The sequence below is a fragment of the Onychomys torridus genome, chromosome 5 (assembly GCF_903995425.1).
Source record: "Onychomys torridus chromosome 5, mOncTor1.1, whole genome shotgun sequence".
Classification (NCBI taxonomy): domain Eukaryota; kingdom Metazoa; phylum Chordata; class Mammalia; order Rodentia; family Cricetidae; genus Onychomys; species Onychomys torridus.
The window spans coordinates 87563342-87581929 of record NC_050447.1 but is presented as its reverse complement, the minus strand read 5'-3'; the positions used below and the strand labels follow the sequence as shown (position 1 = coordinate 87581929).

At 45.2% G+C, this 18588-nt stretch overlaps 1 protein-coding gene across 7 annotated transcripts in view; it reads left to right on the top strand.

Moving 5' to 3' along the window:
- Nrp1 (neuropilin 1) overlaps positions 1–18588 on the top strand; it is a 155351-nt gene that overhangs the window by 99002 nt on the left and 37761 nt on the right. For all 7 annotated transcript variants that reach the window (XM_036187526.1, XM_036187527.1, XM_036187525.1 and 4 more), the window contains 2 exons: positions 7683–7838; positions 11652–11796. In XM_036187526.1, coding sequence (XP_036043419.1) covers positions 7683–7838; positions 11652–11796 — 301 coding nt within the window. The remainder of the gene's footprint in view (positions 1–7682; positions 7839–11651; positions 11797–18588) is intronic.

The following is an 18588-nucleotide window of genomic DNA, read 5'->3' as shown; positions in this document are numbered from 1 at the left end:
CAGAGATGTTCTGAAGAAAAGCCGCCATGGTCTTCCCCTTGCAACAGACTTTCCGGTTTTTAATCAGACCTCAGTTCTTTGTCCTTTATTTTCTCAGGCTGTTGTACGGGCCTGCCAGGGGAGCATTAAAAGCTGATAAATGCTCCCTTGCCAATGCTCACTCACGGGGCAGTATTTTATTGAGCAAGGCAGATTTTCATTTTGGAAATGAGGTTTTCCACATTACATTACCAATGGCCGGTTGTGCACAATCATGGCAAGCTGCGGCATGCGTTTCATGGCTGGGAGGCTGCGAGCTGTGTGATTTACTATACAATGCTGAGACACGCTGCTTCGTCCTCTGGTGATTCTCAGTGAAATGTTGGCTTTTTTTCTTGCTTCTATTTATCTGGGGAATGTGTTTCCTGTTATTGTGAAGACAATGCCTTTGGCCATAAAGTGTTTATTCTTGTAGATCCCTAAAAGAAAGAAAAAGGAAGAGGTCAGGGAACCCAGAGCCTTCAGGAGTCTCCTGCAGTAGGACCAACCATGCTCCCTATCCCATGCCTAAAATGAAAAGCTAGAGATTTTCTTTTCTATGTGTGAAAACAAGAAATGGATAGACAATCGAATGTCTTAGAGTTTTATTCCAATGTTGGAAACAGGGCGTCTTGTTCAGTCGTTTATGTTCATCGAGCTATGCAAGCTGGCTTGGGAGCAGTGACTAGCACTCCCAAGGAGTCTGATGGACTTCTGAAGATAGCACACATACCACTGGATACTTTCCAGATGTTGATGTGTGTCACACCCCCAGTGGGAAAAGCTCAACAAGCTGAGAGAATGCATTTGATGTTCACTTGCACATGTGCAGACCCCCACTCCATATCCCTCCCCACCACCCTTCATCACAGAAGTCACCCAAACTCAGAAGTGAAAACACATCCATCTTCTCATCAAAAATCAGACAGCTAGGAAGTAAGGACAGCCATCTAAATTTCAGAAGATGGTGCATGAAGCAAAGCTATTTGGGTTTAGGGAGCACATGACCTGACTGCATGCCTGTGAGTCTGGGTATTTATGGGGAAAGAGTAATGTTCAGGAAAGGAACCCACCAGAACACAGAGGGGCGCACTGTAGAGAACAGCCCTGCACAGTCCTGGCCTCTCTACCATTCCTGTTGTTTGTCTTGAGTGCACCATTCCTGTGTCCTGGGATGTAAGGTTGGTGAAAGCACAGCATAGATCTAGGCCACGATGGATCTGGACATTCCAGATTGTCCCCATGGCTGCTGATCACTACCTTCCAATGTGGAAATCAAGTGTTCAGCAAAGTCTGTGCATCACAGATTGACAGTGTCTTCTATAGTGTGAGGAGCAGAGCTGGCTGTTTGGTGCCTGCTAATTCACCCTTTCATTTCTTCATGGTCAATCTGCTCTTCCCACCCCCCAACCCCTAACTCCCCAAAAAAGCATTCTTTCTCCTCCTGTCTACCTGCAGATTCCTACTGCGGAATCTTTGCTACACACCTTGGACATCACAGTCAGCTGTGAAATGTCTCCTTCCCCCTCCCCTTCCAGTTCTCTGATAACATTGTTTGCATCTTCCCCTGTCTGCTTCCTACAATGTCTGCCAGCCCTTCCTGAGGTCATATTTAAGTCACCACATGGTTGCTCTTCCTTCTAGTCCATTAACTCACTACAGAACATCCCTGACAGGCAGTGTAATGTCTTCTGGTTGGGTCAAGCTTATTACATAAAGTCCAACACCTGAAGGCTCGAAAAGAGCAGACGACATCAATCCGCCAGGACACAAGGATGCCCTTAAAAACACTGATGCAGTTAGGTGTGGTGGTGCCTGCCTGTCAGCCCAGCACTCAGAGGGCTAAGAGGAGAGGAGCCTAAGAATTCCAGACAAGTTTGGGCTATGTAGTAAGTTCTAGACCAGCCTAAACTGCACAGAACCTGTCGAAAGGAAGAAAGGAAGGAAGGAAGGAAGGAAGGAAGGAAGGAAGGAAGGGAGGAAGGAAGGAAGGAAGGAAGGAAGGAAGGAAGGAAGGAAGGAAGGAAAGGAAAATATTCTTGACAGAGAGATACTTCCAAAAACCAGAAGGAAATGACAAGTAATCAGTCACAGAGACGGAATGGCCTTATTTTTATAACTGCAAGCATACATATATCCCCATGTATTTTCATAGGGAAAAGACTCTGGAAGAGTGGAGTGTGTTGTTCCACTAGTGGTGTCTTGTGAAGGTATTGCTCCTTTTTGAATCTACTATATCTTATGAAATTTTCACTAGGAATCTATTAGCTATACAGAAAAACAAATATTTTTCCAGAGAAATCACAAATAACTAAAAGGGTCTAACTAGAAGGAGAACACAGCATGATGAACTCAGTGAGTTGTATGATGAACTTCCAGAGTAGAAATGTCCAGCTCACCCACCATGCTGCAGAGGAAATGGTCACCCCTGTTTAGAAGAAGGGTGGTGGGGGCAGTGGAGAGGGAGGAACAGGGGGTGGAACGGGAGGAAGAGGAGGGAGGGAGGGACAGAGAGAGTGTTTTGGTTTTATTTTCTATTATGGCACAACAATTGTACATGTCAGGGCATACAAACAAAATGTTTTCTGTTAGGAATTACAAATATTTTAACTAGGTTATACATATTCTGATGTAATTAAATAATAGACATGAAGGTAGACTGAGGCTACTGTCCTACTTCACTGCGCCAGTGAGAAAGATTCCTAAGAGCAGAGAAGGCTGTTCCTGCGCCCATGTCAGTTTGTGTCTGGGCCTGCAAACTAAATTGACAGAAGGTGGATTAACCAGAGAAAGTAGTATAAATCCTGCTCCTATTTTTATGTCCCTGGGGCTCCAGAGAAAAGTAAAAGTTCAAAGAAACAGTTACATATCCAAGCACTAATACACCATGCTAGCAAATGGCAACGACTGCGGAGAAATGATTTGTTAAAAGGACGGGGATCCCAGCAAGTGGTGGCGCATGCCTTTAATCACAGCACTGAGGAGGCAGAGGCAGGGAGATTTCTGTGAGTTTGAGGCCAGCCTGGTCAACAGAGTTAGTTCCAGCCAGGACTGTTACACAGGGAAATTCTGTGATGAAAAACCTAGATAGATAGATAGATAGATAGATAGATAGATAGATAGATACATACATACATACATACATACATACATACATACATACATACATAGACAGACAGACAGATAAATTGAGGGAAGGGTGTTTGGGCTTCTAGGGCCAATAGATTGTGACAAGTCACTAGTAACCAGAGTGCCCATTAAGTAAGAGCAGTCATTGGGAAATCAGGTTTCTCTGGGAAGGTGTGCTCATGCATTCACACGTGTTGGTTCTTGGTAGCAAAGCACAAGGGACACTTTCAGACCCTCAACACACAGGATATGTGCCCAGCTGTCAGGCAGGAGAGGGGATGGACGGCAGAGACTTTTTCTTGACTCTGTCGTTGATTCTCCATTGCCTTCATCTCAAAAGGACATTTATGCTAAGTGGCACATTCTGGGGTGGCTGATGCTGAAACTGAGAAGCACCCAGGGCATTAAGCCTGACATGGAAACCATGGTGCAAACAAGGTGTTGGTGAGGCCAACTGTCTCCATCTCCTCCGAGACTTTCCATGGCACTGTAGGGTGGAGGGCGGTCCCTTCCAGTTATACAGAACTCCCCACAAGCACTTGGAGAGACAGAGTTAGTGGGCAGAGATACCCCTAGTGTTAACACTGAGTCCGCAGCTCCAGGGAGGGAGGTGGTGCTTATCAGAGATCTAGGTAGAATCTGCTCTTGGTCTCAGCCCAGTCTAGAGTCCGTGAGGTTGTCATCCATCTTTGGTAAGCCCAGCAGCAGTCACGTTAGGAAGAAAAATGAAATAGAAGTTTGAATATCCCAATGTGGCAAATAAGAGGAGCCACAGAGTTTAAACCCCAGCAGGAAACTTTATGCAATTACCAGGGAAGTTGCTGCTGCTGGTTTCATTGCTGTTGAGAAAGAAAATACCATTTCCTTTTCAGAGGTGATTCATGCTTGTGTTCTAGGGGCCCCTGTGTTATGTCTTGGACATTTTCCTTGCTGGGGAATTGCTTATCTTTGCTCCAGACTCCTTCCTGAAAGTCAGCTGATTCCCTGTACCTGGGAATGTTCTAGGTGACCACTGCCTCCCCTGCCTAGTAACTAGCTCTCCCTCAAAGCTTTATAAACATGGGGCTGGAGATGTGTCTGAGCTGGTAGAGTGCTTGTCTAATATCACAAAGCCCTGGGTTCCATCCCCAGTACCCCATAAACCAGGGTTGGTAGCACATGCTTACGATCCCAGCTCTGGGGAGGTGGAGGCAGGAGAATCAAATGGTCAAGATTACTCTTGGCTACACAGTGAGTTAAAACGAAGACAGGCTACAGGAGACACTGTGTCTGGTCTGTCGGTCTGCCTGCCTGCCTGCCTGTCTGTCTGTCTGAAAGTACATCCAGTGAATGGAGTTCTAAAGCGATTTCAAATCAACTCAAGCCGAGCTTGGACACTTGAGAATTTAATCATTCCCAGACTGAAGAGCCTCTTGAAGGTGTGACAGGAAGTTTGTTTCAACCGTGCTGCACTGTGCTCCCTTGGCCGTCCTGGTTCTAAGGACCTTTCAGCTTACAAGTGGACGTGCGTGACTCTGGCCTAACTTGGTGGATGGCACGTAAAGCCTCCAGTGTTCTGAGAGCATTTGAAACCCTTGATACCTTTCTCCAGTGTCTACATTAACTTGCAGGTGCAAGTGTTCTGAAAGACCAGATTTTGTAGGAAATGGCAGGTTTTTTTTTCTTTTGAAGTTTTTGAGTCAGTATAGTTTTTTTTTTCATCTGAAATTTGGTTTAATTTGCCATCTTTTATTTTACTTGCCAAACATTACACACATTTGCAGTCTCTGCTTTTAGAACCCTTGTTCACACGGGATAAGAAGAGTGTGTGTTCACTAGACACTCCCTATTGCCCTTCTGAAGAGGATTGCCATCAAGATGGGTGCTGTCGAATGAAAGGTTGAAATGGCCACCATTGTTCATCTACAGTATTAATTTCTATTAAAACTTTGTTCCAGGGATGGGACAGAGTTCTGCCAGTAGAATGTAGCATACACAAAGGCCGGGATTCCACCCTTTCAGGGAAAGCTGTTGGGCTCTGGAACCTCACACTCCTTTCAGCATGCTCCTCCTTTTCCTGTACCTCTGTGTTTCTGCTCCTCGCAGGGCCAACAGGGAAAGGCTGTTCCAGACAGGCCCAACAACCCACGTTCTGCAGAAGCCCTGGGCTCACAGGCACTGCAGGGTTAATTGAAATAGTGGTTTCTGAAAATTGGGTTGTCAAGTCACAGGATTCAGAAGCTGAGGGAAGGGTTGGGATTTGCTCTGCCTTTGTTGTTGGGTTGTTTTTTTTTTTTTTCTTTTTTGAAGAAAATGGTGTTCCATTAGCTCTTAGTGTATTGTTGAAATATCTGGTCAATGCAAAACAGGTGTATTAGGTAATTCCTCTCTGAGTCCTGTAAAAAACATTATGTTTGTGTATCCTTCCTTTAAAGATACTTCTTTTCTGTAAAAATCTTTTCAGTAACACCCCGGCCATACAGCAAATATAAAGAAACAGCCTTCTAGGGATAGTCAAAGGCATTAGTGACAGGGCCTTGAAAATACTCAACATGTGGAGACTAGTCATGAGTTTATTTTAGAATTATATGTAATTATTAATGATGGCAGTGAGAAGAGGTAAAGGAAAAAGAATTTGATTACAGTGAAAATATCTATAAGGACCATGAAAAAGGGACTGCAGGAAGTCAGAAGCAAGAAAGATCTTCCCAAGCTGGGAGCATAGCACAGTTAAAGGGCTTGCCATGCATACTTGAGGACCTGAATTCAAACCCCCCAAATCCATGTGAAAAAGCTGTATGTGGTAGCACTGCCTTGTGATTCCAGCCTTACACAAGCAGAGATAGGAGAATGTCCTAGAGCTCACTGGCCAGCCAGCCTATTCCAATTAGTGCTTGGGTCCCAATAAGAGATAGACAGCTCCTCAAGTTTGACTTAGGACCTCCACATGCATGCACATGCATGTGTACCTGAATATACATGAACACACACACACGAGGGGGAGCCACTCAGGGAACCCCAGTTCATGACCAGTTGTCCCGTTGCTTTGGGGATTATTGACAGCTAGCTAATCAAGGAGGGAACATAGGACAGAGCAAAACTTCTCACTACCTGGAAGTCCCCACCACCCTCCAGGGCATGAGATTAGCAAGCAAGGCACAAGGTGAGGTTCTCTTGTTGGGAAACCGACAAAGAGGAGCTCGCAAGCCCTGCTTTATATTCTTATGTCTTTCCTCCCCATCATGCCTTGGGACTCATCTCCATGAGTCCCAAGGCCATGAACAAGCAAACGAAAGAAGCTTCATGCAAAGCCCAATTCTCTTGCTCTTCTCCTTGCTAGACCATTCCAGACTCTGTCTGTTGCTAGAATCACAGCATTCCTAGGACGCTCACATCAGTGCCCTTCCTGGCTGCATCTCACTAGAAAGGGGATGGGATGCGGTAAAGAGTTGGGACACAGAATCATCTGGGTCAGGTGGGAGCCTAGTTCAGGCCTCTCCAGTAGCCAGTGTGTGCATGCATTGTCTTGTCTGTCTTGAATCTCTGCCTGTAAAATGACAGAGTGTGTTGGGAAGTATGTTAAATGTCTTGGAAGATGCACTGACAAATGAACCCAGTTTTCTTCTTTGTACCAGAGACCAGGTGTTCTTGGCTGCAGCAATAAGAATATTCTCCTTTCTCATATTCTAGTCCCCTTACTATCTTGGCCCCCACCTCCACCCTCATTTATATGTGTGTGTGTGTGTGTGTGTGTGTGTGTGTGTGTGTGTGTGTGTGTGCCAATGGATTTCATTCAAGGTTGCTTACAGGAGCTTGGGCATGTTGCCAATGGCTACATCACCTCCTTCACTGATAGATTCTCAGGGTGGGGGTAGGAAATACGGACAGACCCGATTCTGTGCATGTCTTATGCAGGCAAACTCAGTGGCTGTAAGTTCAGGAGTCCAACAGTCATGTCATGCCTGGAAGACAGCATCGCACAACACTCCACCCCTTCCTGCAGCTCTCTCCTTCTGTGATGTTCCCTGAGTCTCAGAAGTGATGCAGATGCCCTGTGCAGAGCTGAGCACTCTGTTATTCTCAGCACGTGAACCAGTTCTGAGTCTCGGTAGGAACTGTTACCTACTGCAGGAAGAAAATTTCTCTGACCCAAGCTGACAGTCGCAGCAACCTATGAGCACAGGCATAAACATCTAAAAGGCAGTTTGACAGCCTTTGTCTTTCTTTAGAGCAGAAGTTCTCAACTTGTGGGGTCTCGACCCCTTTGACAAACCTACATCTCCAAAAAATATTGACATTATAATTCATGTCAGTAGCAAAATTAGAGTTAGGAAGTAGCAAAGAAAGGAGCTGTAATAAAGGGTTGCCGCATTAGGAAGGCTGAGAACCACGGCTTTAGAGAGTGGGTGGGAAGATAAGGGTCCTTGACATCACATGGGGCCCTGCTGATTCTGATGAATGGAAACCCCCCGTGCACAGCCTGCAGGGTAAGCTGCGTAGGTCACAGCCATGTTTGTCGGGGCAGCTGACTGAAGCCATGTGTCATTTTCTTGCAGGTGGACTTGGGCCTCCTGAGATTCGTCACTGCTGTGGGGACCCAGGGTGCCATTTCCAAGGAAACCAAGAAGAAATATTACGTCAAAACTTACCGAGTAGACATCAGCTCCAACGGAGAGGACTGGATCACCCTGAAAGAAGGAAATAAGGCCCTTGTGAGTCTGGCTCCTGCCCCTCCCCCACTAAAGCCTTTCACATGCGCGATCAATTTTTATTTGTTTGCGTGGGGATTTTTGCGTCAGGCCTGGTTTATTTTTTGAATTGATTTAAAATGAAAAGTGCAATTAGAGGTTTAAATCTGACCAAAGGGTCTCATGTTCCCAGATCCAAAGGCCAAGAGGAAATTACACAGATGTTACTTAAAAAAGACAGCAGACACACCAGCCAAATACAACGACAAAGTTGAGACTCACCTTCAGCGCCCCCTCCCCACCAGGGATAAACAATGCACAGCCTAACACTGCCCACCTTAGGGGTTCCTAGTTGTTTGGGGTTTCCCTTGTGTTTCTTCATTCTTTCATAGATCTTTTTCCTTTTTCCTCTCCATAATGGGCTAGTACTCTTTCCTCTATCCTTGGTGCTCACAAACTCATTGATAAGTGCAGTTGGCTATGACTTGTCAGAACAGGAGAACCGTGGGTTTTTCCTTGTGTTCTTTCAGATCACACAGCTAGCATGCTCCCTCCCCGCCTGAAGCTTCGCCCACATGCGGGGCAGCTGGGTCCAGCCTCAGGGCATTTGCTCTAGCCTCTGTCATTTAGGAACTGAGATCTCTTCCTCAGCCGGCCTGCTTATTTGAAGTCATACTTGCTCTGATTTATTAATCAAAAGATTTTTGAGAATTCATATTTGATATTACCCAAAATCAAAAGCCTGAGGGGCTGGAGAGATACTCAGCCAGTAAATTGCTTACCACACAAGCATGAGGACCTAAGTTCCATCTCCAGAACCCATGTTTTAAATATATGTAAGCACACATACATACACATGCCAGTGAGATGCCTCAGAGGGTAAAGGTGCTCACTAATAAACCTGACAACCCAAATTCCATTCCCAGGACCCACATGATAGAAGTAGAGAACCAATATTCATGAGTTCCACACATGTACCATAACATGTACCTACACATAATAAATAAATAAATGGGTTTTTTTTTTTAATGTCAGGGAGTGGTGTGGAATGTGCTTGCCACCAGAGCCCTGGGTAGTTGAAACAGGAGGATCCCTAAGACACATTGGCAGACCAGTAAGAAATCCTGTCTCAAAAAACTAGTTGTGTGCCAGGTGGTGGTGGCACACACCTTTAATCCCAGCACTTGGGAAGCAGAGGCAGGAAGATCTCTGTGAGTTTAAGGCCAGCCTGGTCTACAAAGTGAGTTCCAGGACAGGTACCAAAACTACACAGAGAAACCCTGTCTCAAAAAACAAATAACAACACACACACACACACACACACACACACACACACACACACACACACACACACAGACCAGTTCAGTTCACATGTCTTCAGCTCACATTTAAACACCCATGGCTTGGCTAGAACCAAGAAAAGTCTCTGCACTGGGAAGTAAAAGACAGTCATAGACTCCCTTGATCAGTGGCAGAATCTCTCTCTCATGGAGGGCAGGCAAGATGGAGGCAGGTGTTAGAGGACAGCCATTCTGTGTGAAGAGAGTTCCTTGGAAGCTTCTGTGAACAGTACAAGGGCTGTCAAAGAGGGAGAACATAGAACCCTTTCTCCACCTGTGAAAGAGAATCCTTAATGGCCCTGTGGAGAAGACACAAGGCAGTAATGCCCCAGGGTTTTATGACTTCCAGTTACAGAGCACCAACAGGCCTGCCTACACAAGTGTTCCCTTGCAGGAGGCTGGGAGGATACAGGAGGATGCAGCAGGGATGAGACTTGGCATATGGGGTCTTCACTGACCTAAATGACACTAGCACACCAGCTGACATCTGTTCCTGCAGACCTTCCCATTTCTTCTGGACATAGATCTCACCTGAGATCTTGTCTGTCTTGATTTCATTTGCTGGACTGTGGCAAGGTCAGAAGCCAATCCTAGCCTGCCCTGACAGTTCTCATCCTTTGGACAGAACATGAACCTGTATGCCTTTCAACAGTCTGTGGGAAACTCTTAGTGTTAGCAGAATGACCTATCCCAGTCTGTGCAACCTCTGTGCAATGGGGACACACCCACCCTCATCTGTGTAAACCCCAGTCAGCCAACTCTGGTCCCTCTTGGAGAACTAAACAGGCCCCTAAGAACAGCGTTATTTGAAATGCTACCTACTTCTAGAAGCTTCTCATTACTTTTGCCACATGAAAATGCACCCATTCGGGTTGTTTCCCAGAGGGGGTTCCTAAAGTAAAAGCCAAGTACAGGGGGCATTTTGGGGTTTGCTGAAGAGGAGGAGCATTGGGTCACGCAAACCCAATGAAGCAAAAGTACCAGTCAGATGACATTGGTGTACCCTTTCTCTGGAGGGAAGAGCAAAGCTCAGGGAGCTGCAAGGCACTCACTGGAAGATGGGGAGAGTCTCCATGCCCTGAGGGAAGGCTCTGATTATAATACCAGAGAGATGGTGGAGGTCACAGTGACACATCCACTACCACGGAGAACTGCTGAGTTTATTATTTTATTTGAAGGGGGTAGATTTATGAAACAGGGTCCCTCTATATAGCCTGCCTGTCCTGGAACTCTGTGTAGACCAGGCTGGCCTTGAACTCACAGAAATCTGCCTGTCTCTGCCTCCTGAATGCTGAGATCAAAGGTGTACGCTGCTGCCGCCGCCGCCGCCACACACACACACACACACACACACACACACACACACACACACTGTAAATATTGCTGCTTTTACAAGGCCATCCTCACCCATAACTGACCTACAAATCTAGAAAGCAGAGACGTCCGCTCTTATCTGAGGGAAGGCTGGTGCCAGAATGTTCCATGATGGCATACAGAGATCCTGTAAACAACACCACCCACCACCGCATTCCATATAGTCCCAAAAGACATTTGCAGACACCTGGCTTATATTGGGCCCTCCTTGCCTTTGTGGCCACATGCCTCATTGTTCTTAGAATCGAAGGACACATTTGTACCTAGAAGCAGAAGACTGGAAATGTTCCGTTAAAAATCATTTATTATTTAGTTTTGCCTCTGACCACTGAAGCATAATTTTACCAATAACTCCAAAGTATTAAAATCACTGATGCATGACTAAGAACATTTACCAAGGGACCAAATAAGCAAGGAGGGCAGGAAGCTGGGGATGTGGCTCAGTGGCTGGAATGCTTGTCTCATATGCACAAAGCCCTGGTATGGATCATGTACCCCACTAAACCAGGCACATGGTACCTACCTGAAACCCACACTTGAGAGGCAGAAGCAGAAAGATGAGGAATTTAAGGTCTCCTTCAGCTCCCTAGTGGATCCAAGGCTGGCCAGGAATACACGCAACAAGGTCTACAAAAAGAAGGCAGGGAAAGGGGAGGAAGGTACTCAGCTTAGGGCTGTATCTGAGGACATGAGCTAGAATTTTAAAAAGCCAGACCTAACCCAGCACTCAAAGAGTGTTTCTTCTGGGAGCCGCTGGGGAAGGGAGATAGTGAGAGTCCCCTAGGAACATGTGAGGCTTGGCTCTTCCGGTAAAGCTAACTGCTTCTCACTTTTAAAGATGACAGCATGTGTCTGTCCTTTAATAAATGCCATCCTTGTGACAGTGCTTTTAGAGACTGTAGCCTCTCAAGCAAGAATGTATGGTTGGGGTGGCACTCTGCACTGGACAGGGTTCTCTTTGATTACAGTTATTTGGGGAAATAACATGACAGCTTGCTAATGGCACACCAACCTCAGTTGAAAGTGCTAGAGCTGCCAACAGTTCCTACAGGCATTTGTGGAAAGTTTCTGGGATTTGTTTCAAATACAGTTAGTTTGTTAATGCCCTCTCTCTCCCATCTAGATCTTTCAGGGAAACACCAACCCCACAGATGTGGTCTTGGGAGTCTTCCCCAAACCCCTGATAACTCGGTTTGTCCGGATCAAGCCTGCGTCCTGGGAAACTGGCATATCTATGAGATTTGAAGTTTATGGCTGCAAGATAACAGGTAGGTGACAACATGGAAGTTGCCCCCCCCCCATGAATGAATGCAAAATTTTTCCATTCAAGGAGAATTTGTCCATATGTGCAAATATGAAGACGATCTGTTCATATTTGTTTGGTAGGTAAGGTCTGTACTAGTTACTCTTCTCGTTAGTATGACAAAATACCTAACAAGAAGGAGCTGGAGGGAGAAGGATTGGCTTGCAGTTCATGTGGATACAGTCCACCATGGCAGAGAGGTGGCAGGAGCGGGAGGCAGCTGATTACGTTACATCCAAGTTGGGGAGCAGAGAAGAAACAAGAAACGGTGTGAGATATAAAACCTCAAGTTCGGGGGGAGGGGGTTGAGTTGGTGCACTCCCTTAATCCCAGCACTCAGGAGGCTGAGCCAGGCAGATCTCTGTGAGTTCAAGGCCAGCCTGGTCTACAGAGTGAGTTCCAGAACATTTGGGACTATTACACAGAGCTTCAAAACAAACAAAAAGGTCTGCCCCCAGTGACTCACTTTGTCCAGTAAGGTGCTACCTCCTAATTTCACAACCTTTCCCAAATATTCCAGCAACTAGAGATGACGTGTTCCAATACATGAGCCCATGGGGGACATTTTGCATTCAAGCCACAGGGGCCTGGACACTGGGTGTGCACGTGTCTGAATTCGAGTTCCACCTTAACTCGTTAGCCATTTGTGATAGCTAACTCAGAGTTTCCCAGACCTGGTTTTTCTCCCCTGCATAACAGCCACAGTTCTGAGTGCATACAGGCTACTCCTCATGGCAGGTCGGGAGGTGGACATGAGCATTTAGCATAGCGTGTCAAATGGCGGGGATTCTGTCAGTGTCCTGCTTTCCACCAAATGCAAACTCTGAGAAGGCAGCTCATGGGCCTGGCCCTCTGCTTTTAGGTGAGCAGCATGCTGACTGTTATTATTGGGTCCTAAAAAGCAGCTGCTCCATGGAAGGCTCCAGACCGGCTTTCTCTCTGCGTTATGAAATCCAGAGGTGGCTTATTCAGCTGCGCTTGAAGGAGTTTGCCTCTCACAAGGGCAGCTTTGACTCCTAAACAGCCTGCCAACTCTGCTTTTGTTACCTCAGTGTGTGTGTGCGTGTGTGTGTGTGTGTGTGTGTGTGTGTGTGTGTGTGTGTGAGTTTTCCCCTGGTGGCATTGGGGATTGAACCTCACACATGGTAGGTAAGCATTCTACCACAGTAGGAACTGCATCACCAATTCTTTTTTTTCTTTATTTTTTTTCTTTTTTTCTTTCTTTTTCTTTTGGTTTTTTGAGACAGGGTTTCTCTGTGTAGTTTTGGTGCCTCTCCTGGATCTCGCTCTGAAGACCAGGCTGGCCTCGAACTCACAGAGATCTGCATGGCTCTGCCTCCCGAGTGCTGGGATTAAAGGCTGCATCACCAATTCTTACCTGGAATTTTAGAAGTAGAAGTCATGTTGTGAAAGTTTCTGGTGTTTCAGTTTGCTCTTCAAACAGTACTTGAGAAATCTGTTAACTTGAGACAAGAAGCTATTCCTACTTGAGGGATGAAAATGATGATGTACCCTTAGTCCTGTTACATGTCTGAGAGAGTGTCACCAGGTGACTGGACGTCAAGGTGTGTCCAGCCATGAGTCCCTGGACTCAAGGCCTCCAGGCTTCTGTAATAGTCCTTACTGTGGGCTTCTCCTGTGTCCTGATGTAACAGCGGCCATGCTCCAACCCTCTTCCATGTAAGTAGATACGTTACAGAGCTTTCAGTTAAAAGCAACAACGGCACACATGTAATCTTCGTATCTTAAAAATTGAAAAACATGGAAGTGGGAGAAATGGCCCAGTGGTTAATAGCACCCACTGCTCTTCCAGAGGACCCAGATTCAGTTCCCAGCACTCACATGACAGCTCACACCTGTCTGTAACCTCAGTTCCAGAGGATCCCATGCCCTCTTTCTGGCCTCTGTGGACACCAGGCTTGTATGTGTGGTGCACTACATACACGAAGCAAACACTCATAAAATAAAAATAAATCTTTTTTAAAAGATTGACACACAGACTCTGAGGCTGTTCACTAAGAAGGTAGTTAAAAAGTCCGCAACTTTCGATCTCTTGTGAACCACTGTATTCTGGTCTCTTAGAACGTTTCATTCCCAATGCACCCTATGCTTTGTCTGCTGAGCATGGTAACTTCCAAAGAAGGAAGAAACGTGACTTTTGAAAGTAAAGCACCCCTAGGACATTTCAATCAGAGTAGAGGTGCTGTGTTGAGAAGCTAATTATCTGAAAAGATCTGTAGAAAAGTCCATTTTGGAATGGAAAGCCCAGATCTGATGTCAGACGCAAGTTTTACTTGTTTCCACGATGGACACAGACTTGTTTATCATGGGAGGATCTAAGACTTAGGGAGTTCAAGGCCTTGGAGGCAGCAGTTGGGTGCAGGGACATCTGGAAGAGAACAGGACACTGAAAACTCAGACGTGACCTTGGTTTTGTTTTTGATAATAGTTAAGTAACAGAAAGTTCCAGGGGACTTTAGAGCATTACTAATTTAGGAGTCTACCCATAAATTCATAGGAACAAGGCCACATAAGGTCTGGGTGGGAATTTCTGGTCCATTTCTCCAACCTTATTTCATGTCACTACACCAGAATTTTATATAGAAGCAAGCTTAATAAAGACTCCAAATTAGTCTCAACTCTGAACTCTGACTGTCCAGTCTCTTAAGATTTATGGTGTGTCCTTTTGGTTAAATAAAATATTTATTTGAACTTAAATTATCCTTTTTATTTTCATAAGGACATCCCAAGAGGTAATTCTAGGAATGTGAACAAAAAAAGAAAGTAATTTATTGGATTAAAAAAATAGTTAAATAGCCTGTTTATTTAAACAGTATCTAAAGTAGTTTGTTCTAATGTTTTTAAACACAGCCTATTTGTGAGTTTTAGCTACACAGTTGGGTTTTGCTTTGTTTTGTTTTCTCTCTAGTGAAATGACTGTCATTTCCCAGAAATTGACCTTGGCAGGTTTTTGGAGAGGGCAGTATGTGACCATGATGGTCACACAGCCAGAAAGGCCAGGCCTGGCTCAGGACTGTCCACTTCGTGAATGCCTGACTGCAGCCAAGACCTTTTGCATCTTAGATGTACATTTCCTGGTCTGTTAGCACTTTAATGAACTGTGATGAGTATGAAATGAAAGAATATTTATAATGTACTTGGCTTAACATGAAGTGCTCACTAAATCCCCCACGCAATAAGGCAAGCATGGTACCTACTAAACTGGATGCAGGATAAACCGCAGGCAATGAGAAAATCACTCATAAGCGTTTCCTTCGTTTCGAGGCCCTGGTCCTCTGCAAGTGCAAGGTGATAAAAGAGTAGGTCTGCCGTGTCCTGTTGGACTAGAAAATGCACAAGAGTAGAGCCTGGTCACCACACTTTCTCTTTACCCCCTAGGCCTGGAGCACCATGAGTGTTCCGTGGTTGTTTGTGGATGAAGGTGTTCCACTTCTCATGCCTTCTGACAAACAAGCAACCTTGAATTTTCACCCCCTCTTTATGAGTAGGCAAGTCCTAACTTAATCCGGTTGTTTGAAGAAATAAGCAAACTTAAAATCCTTAGGATGTAATGCATCACTTCCTTGACTTCCAAGGCCTCCAGAGTCCCACATTTGAACCTAGGTTTCACATTCAGAAATTCTTTAGAAAAACAGCTATCCCCAAGATCCAGAGAATATGATGACATGTTACCCAGAAAGAGACACACTAGGGCGACATATCCTGCTTTATAGGTGATTGAGGAAGGAATGTTTTCCTTGTTTCTCTAAAGAGGGCTGCATCATTGTGATAAAGGAGGGGATTGGGAAGATGACATTGGGGGACTTGCTGAGCTGTGAGAGCCAGCCTGTGCTCTGCTCTGTGGTGTTCTATTCCCAGTCATATGCTCCTGACAATCACAGATGAGGGCGACCTTTCCAGACACCACAACACCCTTAGGAAACTTCCCAAGTCATCAGGGGAAGACCGCCAGGTGCCCATCAAGAGTTACTGTCATACTTCACTGTTCCTTTCTCACTCTTTGAAAACTTATTACTTGGATGTGCTCTGGTTCTCCTGGAAGGTCAAGCACAGAGAGAGAGCTTACAGTTAGTATCACTAATGATTGCCACATCCAACCCCTCCCCATAACATCATGCACTTGACTCTTTCATCCAAGATTGATTTTAAGGTTTCAAAAAAACAGTGTTGCCAAGCAAAATACCAAATCTCCAGTGAGCTTGATGTGGCTAAAAAATGTTAATTATTAGTGTACATATTTCCCATTGTAGTTTTGGGTACACTAAGGATTAGTCATTGTTGTCTGCAATTCCAATTCCAGTCCAGTTGGATATCCTATTTCTTGTTCCATTGTTTATTTGCTTACTAAATCTAAAAACATGGGCAAACATACATCTAAACCCACCTGCCACGGAACCCCTTCTATAAACCAGCATCCCATTCAAACCTTGATATAATTGCTATTATGATTTCTTCCTCATCATCGTTGAAAGTGAATTATGGGCTAGGCTGAGGAAATAGCTCCATGAGTAAAGCATTTGCCTTGCAAGCATGAGGACCTGAGTTCAAACCCCAGAACCCATGTAAAAAATCATGCATAGTAGCATTATAATCCAGAGCTGGAATGGTGGAGAGGAGGTCCCTGCTGCTTGCTGAACAGACAGTCTAACCTAACTGGCTACCCCCAGGCCTTGTCTGAAAAAACATCATGGAAAGTACGGGAGGATGTCCTTTGTCCCTCAGACACATGCCCACACATGCACAGTGTAAGTCAAGGTCAAATCAAGGTTCCTTTTGCTGCTTTTCAGAAGGGGTGTTCACAGAGACATGGTGGGGACTGGCTCAACACTCTGCTGGTGGAGTGTGGGCCAGGTATCACCAGGTTTGGCAAAGAAACAGCCCAGAAGCTCTGTAAGAGAAAGGGCGTTCACCTAGTAAAGGCTCTGCTCCACTAATAGCATCCAAGTTAATTGTGTTTTTCTAAAAACATGCCAGCTGAGCATCACCTTTATGAGGAAGCTGGCTGAAAGTCAGGCAGCTGTGACCACTGTAGGCAAGAAATGGGACTCCTATTTTTAACATGAGTTCCATAGTTCTTCAGTAAAATGGGTTTTGTAAATCTTTTTTTTAAAATCCCCGTTAGTTTATTCTTGGTTTCCAGATCCCACCCAGAGCAAATAGCCAGGCTGGGTTACAGGAAGGCATCCTGAGAAACGACAGCTGCTTCTGACTGTTGTAATACGTTGATTCATTCAGCAAGTATTTGTTGAGGATGACAGTGTACAAAAACAGGCTCAGCGAGCCTCAGAAAACAGAAAAATATGACTTGTTTCATACCCTCAATCAAATTAAGATTCGGCTTTGGCATGTGACTCAGTTGTTGGTATGTTTGCCCAGCACATAGGAATCCCTTTGCTCTGAACTCAGCACTGCAGAGGCCACCAGACAGTGCACACTTGAGAGCCCAGTACTTAGGGAGGGGCAAAGGAGTCTGGAGTTCAAGATCATTCTCAGTTACATAGTGAATTCAGGGCCAGCCTGGGACATGAGATCTTGTTTCAAAAAACAAACAAACAAACAAACAAACAAAACAAAACAAAAACAACAACAACAAAAAAAAAAACATAGAAAGAAAGGGAAGAAAAGAGGGAGGGAATATAAAACTTGAGCCCAGAAAAAGAAAACCATATCCAATTGCAGACTGGGAATATTGACTAAGTTAAATAATATTTGAAGATGAGTCAATATTTCCCACAGATTAAATGATGGGAAAAACAAGATGATAGGAAGGTCTGGCAGAGAGAATGAATGGGGAAAAGCCCCACCTCCACCCAGGGAGGAAGTACTTCTTCTCTAGTATCGATGAATGTACAAGTGAGGAGCTGGGATGTGTGATGTTCAAGGCCCTGCTTGCAAGCCCTAGTGTGTGAATGAAGACGCAGCATCGGAACTGTACAATTTTGTGAGGAGACGTGCTTTGTGGCTCATGCTTAAGGTCAACACGGGAGCCTCCCTGGAATCGCTTAGAATGGTTAAACTTTCAGAGCGCAGTTTATCAGTGTGTGGAACGGAATTGTTTCAAAGGAAAAGAGGTTGTCACTCCTGTATGTCCCTAATTGGGCTGTATGGTTTTGCAAGGAGGATAACTGATATCAGTTATTTATTAAGCAACCAATCAGTCAATCAATGATGAAAACTCCCCTGTTGCTTAGAAACTCAAACTGCTATCGAAGATGTGAAGAGGTCCCTATGTACTTCATTGCTCTAGGGAATTTTACAGTCTATCTGTGATTACAGGACTGGTCATCCCATCCACAGCACGGGTCTGCCCCAGCTCAGACACTTCCTGCCTGGGACATCACATGCCCAGGAAGGGAGTCCTCCCAAGATGGCTCAAGTTTCCATAACTCTTGAGTGGCATCTCGATGTTTGCATGGGCTGTGTCTCTGAGATCAGGAGAGAGGAAGCTGAAGGTCCTGACCAAAAGCAGCAACAGGAAATCTGTCTACGGGATGTGAGGGAGAATTGGTTAACTAGCATATATTGTCAGTAACTGGATATATTGGATAGCTGATATGAAACCCAAATGAGATTCGTGTGTGTCGCACGGATTCATGGGGTGTTTGAATTCATGGGAGGTGTGCATGTGGGGAGAGCACATGCAGATGTGTGAAGGCCCCAGGCAAACTCTGTTGGCAGTTCACAAGTACAGCCCACTTGTATGTGTTTGTTTCTTTGTTTTTGAGACAATCTCTCA